The sequence below is a fragment of the Struthio camelus genome, chromosome 2 (genome assembly GCF_040807025.1).
Source record: "Struthio camelus isolate bStrCam1 chromosome 2, bStrCam1.hap1, whole genome shotgun sequence".
Lineage (NCBI taxonomy): Eukaryota > Metazoa > Chordata > Aves > Struthioniformes > Struthionidae > Struthio > Struthio camelus.
The window spans coordinates 3,465,135-3,475,135 of record NC_090943.1 but is presented as its reverse complement, the minus strand read 5'-3'; the positions used below and the strand labels follow the sequence as shown (position 1 = coordinate 3,475,135).

General features: G+C 46.4%; 1 protein-coding gene across 1 annotated transcript in view; it reads right to left on the bottom strand.

The window, feature by feature from the left end:
* Window positions 1–215: 215 nt before the first annotated feature.
* The window catches only part of WNT3A (Wnt family member 3A), a 90,885-nt gene continuing 81,099 nt past the window's right edge, over window positions 216–10,001 (bottom strand). Inside the window, exons 3-4 of the mRNA XM_009684169.2 lie at window positions 6,915–7,180; window positions 216–3,621 (exon numbers count right to left, since the gene is read on the bottom strand). Coding sequence (XP_009682464.1) covers window positions 3,142–3,621; window positions 6,915–7,180 — 746 coding nt within the window. The 3' untranslated portion in view covers window positions 216–3,141. The remainder of the gene's footprint in view (window positions 3,622–6,914; window positions 7,181–10,001) is intronic.

The following is a 10,001-nucleotide window of genomic DNA, read 5'->3' as shown; positions in this document are numbered from 1 at the left end:
GAATCACCTTCTGGAGCTGTTTGTTTCTTGCTGTTGACCTTAGCAGAAAAAAAAACAGATAAATAGCTCGGACTAGATGCCTAACTTTGATGTAGTCAGGTGAAATAAGTTCCACTGCCACAGTTTAAAAAGTCTGTTTGTTCATCTTAATAAACCATTGCTCAGCAAATGCCTTGTTTTTCTTTTTTTCCCTTTTCCTTTTTTTTTTTTTTTTTCCCCTGTGCTTTCTAGAAAACTTCACCTGGTAGTGATGTTGGCACTGATGCTGGTGCAAAAGAAGAAACTGTTGATGTTAGCATGCTGTGGAATGGTCTGGGACCAGAATCCAGCTCACGTGAAAGGAAGCCAAACCCTTCAATCCTTTTCTTCCCTGGTATGGTATAAAAGAAGTAGTTTGAAGCAACCTCGCTTAAAAGTATTAGGGTAAAACTCGTGGATGTGACCCTGCTGAAGTCAATGGATTAACAGAGAACGTGACCTGTAATGATTTGCTTCCTTACTGTCCGGGTACCAGTCACTGACAGAAGTCCATGCCGGGATGCACCTAACATCTGGCTCTGTGACTGCTGATACAGAATCATATTAAATAACCTGGACTTATCTTCCCTTGTCCCACCTTCTGCAATTTATTAATGCCTTGCACCTCATACACGGCTTTCTTCAGTGTCTTCTTGTGATTGAATATTGGTTACTGAGGCAATTTTCCCCTGCAGCAGCATCCTTCTCTATTTGCCAAAACGACCAGGTTTTCCCCTTCCCCTAACTGTATTGTAAAAATAGCTGTAAATCTACCCGTTAGTGCAGCTTCCTCTCAGTTTTTAGTAATCCACTGCTTTCTACCAGTTGGAGTGTGGCCATTTATTGGGTGCAATGATAACGTGTACAGATACTACTGTTTTTCTCCCTGTTTCTTTCTTTTTCTGCTTTAGTCTCTCCCTTTCTCTTCCCCTCCCTTCTGTGTCTCTTCTCTCACTTCATTGAAGCTGTTTTGCAGAGTGTTGATAGAAGTGCCTCCATCAATACGCAAAGCTTGCTTGCACCCTTGGGCACAGCCCTGAGACAAACAATGATACATAAACTGCACCAGCCTAGGAGTAGTCCTGGGAGACGCCGTGACTCAGAGTCATCTCTTGGAGGCATCGTTTCCTGCTGTTTTCTCGCTGATGGGATTAAGCTCTTTTTGTTCCCTGACTCTTCTGTATACTCCTTCCTTTGGTTCCAGAGGATAAGCTGGTAGGGAGAGAAGAGCACTCTCATTTCTCTGCATAGATGTCCAGATGTTAACTGGCCAACAGCCCTGATCACGTTGCCCTGCCACCCATGAAAAGACTCTTATGGGTGACTGGGAGTTGTATCACGCCCCATTTCCCTTCCTGTACCGAAAGGAAACAAAAAAATGTCTATGCATTATCCTAAGATAGGATAGTTGGTTTCCTAAAATGGGAACTCAAAGATATGGCTATGGCAAAGAGGACAAGAGGCAAGTGTGTCAGAGGCCGGACAGGCTAAGACTCTCTGCTTGAGACATTACTCATCTATGCCTGTATCATTCAGGAGTAACTCAAGCAAAGAGTAGAGTTGTAGTGCTGTAAATACCAAAGGTGATGGGCTGAGGTTCAGGCCGGGACACCCGCGCAGCTGAAGGAAGCCCTGATTCCCACACAGGAGCTAAAATGTGTTTCTGTAACCTGGCAATCCTGATCTGAAATCAGAAGTAGAGCTGCGCACAAAGAAGGGGAGACAGAGGTGAACAGCAGAGACGGGACAGCGCTGCAAAGTTGGGGTTTGGCTCTGTATCCAAACTTGCCTAAACTCTGGACTGGTTCGGAGCCTGGATTTCTGTCTATTTTAATCTGTGCCACTTTTATAGACCGGAATGGTTGTAGAAATTAGATGTGGATGCAGATTTGGCTAGAATCTGAAACTGTTCCAACTTGCAGGGGGGGTTGGTTCCTGGTCCAACGTAAGTTAGTGGGTGACAAACAGTCCTTCAGAGTCATATTCCTGAACAGACTTGCGGTCTAAGGGTTTTGCTAAGTGCCCGGGGGAAAGTTTGCAGGAGGTGCAGAGAGCAGATGGAGCGGACTAAGTGCACTTTCCACTGTTAGTTATGGTGTTCTCCAACAAGATGGGAGGGGTGAACACTTTCCCTTCCCTCCTTTGCTGGAATAAGCTGCGATGCTGAGAAGCCAGACGTCCTACTCCCAGCAAGGAGAGTTCAGCCCCAGGAGACTCATTTTGCACCGCACGTTTCAGAGGAAGGCTCTTTGGCTGAGTCACCTACCGAGCCACGGCTGGAGCAATGTCTCTTGTCATGGGACTGTCTCCTTCTCAATGCATATGCTGAGTCCTCTTCACTTCACCTATTAGGCACTGATCTTTTCTGTAGCATGCACATCACCTGTGTGCCAACAGGGCATTTGTAGGAAACCGTCAGCAGTTCTCTCTCTCCCTCTCCTTCTCCCTCCCTTCCTCTCTACAGGTGTCACTGCATCCTATGTCAAATCTGGCAGAAGCTACTATGCTAAAAAGTTCACGCGAAGAGCCTGCTCACTCTACAGCTCTAAAGTATATCTGTAGACTTTGTTGGTTCCAGGGCAAAAAGCAAAGGAGGATTTGCATTTTTAAAAAATTCATTAATTTATCTTTTATTTCTTTTGCTGCTGTTGTTCCTCATATTATACACGGAATCTGGCCATTTGGGTATGTAGATAGATCTCAGAAAGCTTAGTGCTGTTGTCCAACATAACCTCTCCCTAGTTGAGGGAAAAGGAGATTTTTAGGAAGATGCAAGTCTTGCAAAGGACACTTAATCGCGCGAGTCACTTCAGGTGGGTGAGAACAGAGCAAATCCATGCTCTTGCTGATGCTCTTCTTTCCAGCTCTGTATCATTGGCTAGCTAAAGAAACCACTGTCTCCTATAGGAGGCATAATTGGGGGCATACCTTTGTGACTGCCAGATGTACCTTGGGATAGCCCAGAAGTCATTAGACCTATTCTATCCAACCAGTTTTAGCCTTTTTAATTTTTTTTATTCTTTTAATATCAAAACAGTAGACTTCTCTCGTGTCTGCAACCTCAGAGGAAGTAGGCTCAAATCTGTTTCTCCACTTGGAGCCCAGGGAAGGATTTTGCCTGCCTTATTTGCACGTGTGGACATCGTAGACTCGTATGCATTCCTGGCAGCGGACATAGCAGCACCAGTGGAAGATACAGTGGCACTTCTCTTTCCGTTTCTCAGTCCTCGTGTTGTGTCCACGGCCACAGCACAAAAGGTCACAACCATCAATCCCATGGGAAGTGACGTTACAGATCCTGTCACGGGTTCCGAAAGAACCTGTCTCAGGGTTGGGCTCACAAAAATTGGGCGAGTTCTCGTAGTAAACCAAGTCTTTCTCAGTTGGAGCCTTGAAGAAGTTATATTTGGGCCTGAGGGTCTCAACCCAGCCACGAGATTCCCGGTGTTTTTCCACTACCATTTCAGAAGCGCTATCGTACTTGTCCTTGAGGTAGTCACCGATGACCCGGAAGTCCGGCTGAGACCACCAGCAGGTCTTCACTTCACAGCTGCCCGAGAGGCCATGACATTTGCACTTAAGGTGCATGAGTTCAATAATGGACTGAAAAAAAGGAGAGGAAAGGCAAAGAAGAAGGAAGATATTAGCCTGTAACCAAACACATACTGAATTCTGCCATTTAGTGAGGATTTCCTAAAAATCTGCAGTGTTTTTATAGCTATATTCACATACCTGTGAACAAGAATCATCTTATCCCTCAGCCAATGCACTGCACAGATGCTGGATCTGAGGCAGATATAAACTTCTGTAGCGTTGCTGTTTTCAGTAACTATCTCTGACTCCCATCCCAAGTATAAAGCGCTTTCACTAATGGCTGAAGTTATTTCTGTACACATTAATTTTTATCTTATCAATGCTAATGTATGACTATTGCAGCATTTTCACCCAATAATGTAATTCAGGCACATCTAGGCAGAGAAGCAAAGAACATAAAAACCAGCTAAAACAATGAAAAAACTAGGATAAGTGGAATATTCAGCCGTTCCATTGCAAATGAAAGAAATAAGAAATGTCCTAACCATCTAGCCCAATACTCCATTCTTGACACATGTTTTCATGCTTATTTAAGCAAACAAAGTTCTAGCCTTGCCGGTAGCCTTGTTCAGAATTCATATTTTTAAGCTAAATTCACAATTTTTCTAAAACCATTTCAAAGAAAAATTTAGAAGTCCAACTTTTGATTTAAAAGGCTTAAGCTCCAAGATAAAATGCTGCCTTGGGATAAACGGAAGCATGATTATTGATCCCAAAAGACGGCCATTTGCTTTCACCTCTCGTTAAATTAGTCTGAAGTTTTCTAGGAGGGTTGCCCTCCAGTACGCTCAGGTGGGAGACAGCCTTATGCAACTTGATAATCTGCATTTTCAGACTGATCAGCAAATTTCTGGGTACGTGAACAGACTAGTGCCAGCCTGAGTCCAAAAGATTTGCCATGAATCAGCACCTTGGTGCTCACCAGGTGCTTTCCTGTGTTATTTACGGAGTATCGCACGCCGCAAAGGAGGTTGTAATTAATGATGAGAGAGAACCACAAAATGTTTGGTTCATATAATCATGCTGAACTTAATCAAAGCTTCTGGCTTGGTGGGAGGGTTTGAGTTCATATGGGAACTAATATTCAACATTGCCTATGGCTCAGGTTTAGCTGGAAACACTTGAGCACGGAGGCTTGGAACATCTACCCCGTGAGTGCTCGTATGGGAGAATGGAAAGTCTCAGCACCTTATAAAACAGTAGGATTTCAGATAATGCTGTGACATTTACTATCTAATCTTTGACATCTGCAAAATGTCCCAAAATAACTCAGTGTGAAGAAAAAGACTTGCAGCAAAAAGACCTCTGCAGGGCTGACATCCCAGGGCTGTTTACTTGCAGCTTGATTTGTCCAGGGATTCTCATTCTAAGGTGGTAAACCCCTCCTTCTCACTGTACCCAACTTCCCCACAGTCCTCTTTATCTCAGCAGTCTTGCCCAGTAACTGCCACCAGAAACGCACAATACCTTGTGGGACCTAAGACAATATGGGCCAGTGTTTTAGGAAATTACATTATTTCTTGTATTTGTCTTCATTGTAGACACTTTTTGTTTCTGGCAGTTTTTTATTTCAAAGAACGGTATCCCCCCCCTTTCAGACCAGCTCTCCAGTGGTGTGAGGTGGAAAAATTCCACGTGGTTTTGACCGTGTCCGTCTGAGGAACTCACGCTGAAGTCCCAGCATGTCTGTGGACAGCGATCTCCCAGCACAGTGCAGCTGTGGTGGCTTTGCTATGGCACACTGCACAGTCATATGTCTGCCTAGGCATGTGCAAGGCCTGCTCCCGAGGGAGTGAGACCATTTTAATCTCTCTTGATTGCAGGGAGGTACCTTCCTTTCACTGAGGGATAAACTACCTCCAGTATACCACTGGAGAAAAAATGCCGTTACGTCATGGAAGCTGCAGCGTGGTCTTCATTAGCAAGAGCTTTGTGACCGAATTTCAAAAATTGTTTCCCAGAGACTGTGCTCCGCTGGCGTTTATGGGCTACTCTTGTGACAAAAAAGACAATTTCCACCTCCTTATAGGGACTGCTACACCATACAGAAAAGGTACATTCTCTTATGAGGCAATCATCATGATTTGGGAAAGACTTTGTATTTTCAGTTCCTGCTTAAAGAGCTCTTTATCTATTTTGTCAAATGACTGAAGTGGAAAAAAAATTAATCAGCTTTGGGGCACGGCTTTGAGTCCAGTTTTAATCATAGGGCACCGCAGCCACATCCCTTCTCATTTTCTTTAAATACACCCTCGGAACAATGTCAAGAAGAGGGGTGGGAAATGTTCTCCTGCTCTTCACCACCTTCAAGCCTACAGAGCAGGGTGGCGCTTCCAGGGGGATGGAGCCCGCTCCACCAAGCTCCCTGCAAGAGCACTTATGGAATCACACCCCTTGGACACTGGTGATTCAGCCTCCTCCACCCTGAGCAGCCTCTCTGGACAACATGTATTCAGAGAGTGGTATGGACACTTGGGGTCTTCTGAGGTGAAAGCTGAGATGTATGCAGATCGTATGGGTCTGTGGAATTAAGTAAGGGGCCTGCAGCTGTATCCTTGGGTACTTAAGTCCCACTTCAGGCAGCCAAATCCTTTTATAGGTCTGGGCCCATGTCATCCTGCCTGGAAGTTGCAGAAAACTCAAAGTAGTACTCAGTTGCCCAAGCACAGGCATTGAGTGACATTTGTGAGCTCCACAGGGGTGTGCAAGGCATCAGCTCGGGGCTGGCAGAGGACCTGCAGGAGACCCACTGTTATTCACAGTAGCAGCTGGAGGGCAGGCTGGATACTTTACACTAAATGTCTGTGTTTAAGCCACTGAATCCTGCCAGTAAATTCCAGTCCATCTGTTTTAACGTCAGGTGTTTACAGCACAGTCATCTCTGGCTGTATAACTCACCTCCTTCTTACAGCCAATGGAGGTGAACAGGCTCCGTTGGGGTTGCATTCAACAGAGCTATTTTAAATGTCTACTTTAAGGTGGGATAAAATCCCACCCTAGTACTGTCTGTTTTGATATATTCACTAGCAAGCGGTCTAGGCAACTGACTCGGAGGTACTCCTCTGCATCTAGGTGGGTGAATTTACTTTTAGGCTCGTTAGATCAGGCACAAAGAACCACCGATCACCACCCTGTCAAGAACTATCATAGGGCAAATAACGTTGTTCTGTGATGGCAAACAGTCCAGATTTAGGTTTAGTTATTCCCCTCAGGTCCCTCCCACTAATCATTACAGGTTTCTAAAGTGGCAGGTAGGAAATGAGTAAGGGGAGATTGATCAAGGTAAAACTAAATGGCCTTACGGTCCTTCCAGCCTCGTTGTTGTGCCTGTTCATGGCTGATCGAGCGTCTGGTCTGTTTTCCCGGGCGTCAGCAAACTCCCGAGACACCATGCTCCCAAACTCCACGTCCTCGCTGCAGCCCCCCCATTTCCAGCCTTCTCCAGGAGAGCCCTTGTGGCGGGTGTCGCAGCCGCAGATGGTGGCTGAGCCCTCAGCACAGGATCTGGTCACCGCGAAAGCCACTCCAGCAGAGGCAATGGCATGGACAAAGGCTGATTCCCTGGTAGCTGTGAAAGAGAGAAACCATGAATAGCTGTCAGTGAAGGGACCTTGTGTGGCCACAATCCACACTGCGTATACCTTCTCTTAAGGACATGGCGGTGGGCCAAGAGACTCCCTTTCCCTGTGGTCTGACTTTCACCTACTCCAGGGACATTTTCTTACACTAGGAAATAAGGCTTGATTCAAGCCCACTGAGGTCAGCCAAGAGGTTTTGACGAAGGGATGGGGCCACGGCAAAACAAAAAACAGTGGAGAACTGCGTTTCAGAGGGTCTACAGGTCTATGGTATATGGTACTTAGTAGGTAATCAGGACCTTATCCTGGTTTTACTCCAAGCCATCCAGAAATAATGTAGTCAAATCCGGATAACCAAGATCACAAAGCCCCTAGGTAGGGCTGCCTTCTGTCCAGCCAGCTCTGCAGAAGGCAGCAGCTGCCTCTGCCTGAAATGCACCACCTAGCCATTCCCAGAGCTGTAGCCTTTGTTTCAGTTAACAGAAACGGGGCTGCATTCGCATAACTTGGAAAATGCAGATCTCCAGTTAATGCCACCCTCCACCCCTGGTCTTGGGACTGGCACCAGGTAAAGCACCCACTCCTGCTTGAAAGGAGAGCTGCTGATGGCTAGAAGGTGGGAAAAGGTTAGGATGACCAGATACTCCCTGGTCCTCACTGTATAGAATAAACTTTGACCCCCATCATCCCTCCTGAAGCCACCTTCTTCTTCCTAGGCTGTCTGACTCACGTGGAGACAGTGTTCAATATATGACATCTTGCATCTATTCAAGGCTCTGCTCACTTGCCCAATTAAGGGCCCTGCCAAGGGGACTGGAAGTAAGTTTTCCTTTTCTGCCCCCTGCCTCAGGATGCTGCATAGGATCAGCCAAAAGATTTCACGATTAGGGAGTGAGAAGGCTTGATCTCTGTGGAGACCTTCCTTCACATCCTTTCATCCTAGCTCGACCTGGATGGGGAAGGACAGCTAAATGCTAGCACAGCTTTCCTGGTTTCCTGTGCTCTTTCCACGTAGTGCTGAAATGAAACCCAAACCTTTCAAACACTTTGCAGATGGGAAATCTATGAAACCTTCAGGCCTTTTGTTTTGAATTTCAGTCTCATTCTACTTCACTCACTGGAAATGATCCCAGAGTTCAATATCATACTTCAGAAAATACCACTGTAATGCTTTTTGGCCTCAGCCAAACGGCACTTTTATGATGAAAAGGGCTATTCTGAAACCCTTGAGGCATCTCTAAGGAGAGAGAATGATTCTGATAACCTGCCTCCCTGAACCTCCTATTCCCTTCCCCTCACAAGCTCCTCTCTTGTCCACAGGTCGTGTAGCTAAGAAAGCATGTTGTCTCTGAAACCTTCTGGTGATCAGGCTAGACCAGTGTTGAAATACAAATGGAGCCGTGAAGGCAGAAGGTCAGTTTTTCAGTTGATGCAACTTCACTGACTTCAGCTGAGCTTTGCATCAGCTCATGAGTTGCCTCCACAAATCCACTTAAACCTTGTCTGCACTATATTTTGCTGATCTTAGCTTCCCTTGGGCATTTTGGCTTAATCTTAACCTTCTAGATGCTTCCAGCTTTTTTACTAACATGAGAAGAGTTTAATATGCCAAGCCAAAAAGCCGACACTGCTCTCCGGGAGAAATCAGAACTGCATGCTTGCAGAGCAGTCCCAGTCGGATTGAAGGTTTAAGTAAGAACTTGTGCAGCGCAGCTTCACTTTGGGAAGACTACCAAATACAACAATATGCAAATCAAATAATGTGCATGAACTTACAAGCCGAAGGTATGAGCAACGTCCTGGAACGCGATGTCAATGCACATCGTGAGGTTAGTAAGTCACTGAGGGCCAGAACCGAAAAAGGAAAATGCAGGAACCCTCAGTTCCACAATGTAATTTTGAAAAACCCTTGTTCAGCATCTGACCAGCCTGGAGGAACCCAGCTTCCCACAAATGGTGACCATACGGTTCCTAAGTTGCCTGAAACCTCAGCTTTTGTGCATGACCAGATGTGCCCCAATTCTAACAGGACTGCGGATTGGCACCTTCCTCTTGCCTAGGTGGGATCTACAAACTAAGGATCTGGGGTGGGGACTTGGTATGGTGTTCTCCAGGAACATCTGTAATCAGCCCTGGGGTCTGTAAAAGGTGAAAGCTTCTCATAGAAACCAACCAGATAAGACTATGAGATGCCTCCCTTTGCCCTCTGCAGGGAGGTGGAGGTGATAGTGCCTGTCGAGGGAATCGGCAAGTGCTTGATTGGACATGAACAGGAGGGGAAGACGACGCTTCTTCCCCTTCTTCCCCACTTCCGCCTGACAGCTGTGGCAGCCAACCCACATTGCTTGGGTAGGGTAGCTCCCATCACCAGGGAATCCTCCCATCAAGAGCAGAGACCTGATCTCAGTCTACTTGGGTAGGTGTTGTAGCCACTGAACTGATGTTTGCCAAGGCCAGGGAGAGCCCCAGTGCCTTGCCACGCTGTGAATGAGAAGAATGTAGCTGCACCTACGGTGTTTTGTAGAAAGCCCCGTCCCGCACACGCATGAGAGGGGTGGCCCTGCGTTAGGACCCCGCTGGGCTTCAGCAGGATCCACGAGTTCATGGTGTAGGTGTTCTGGCACCAAACCCCGTGGAGCTTTAGGGCACTCATACAGAAGGTCTGCAGAATGTCACTGTTCCCGGGAGTTGGTAACAGCTGAACAGCGGATTACAGGGCCACAGCTTGGGACGTATGTACCCAATTTTTCCCTAAATCCCAAGTCCGTTACTTAAATTCTCTGCTCGCACTAGCTCTTAGTGACAGCCTTC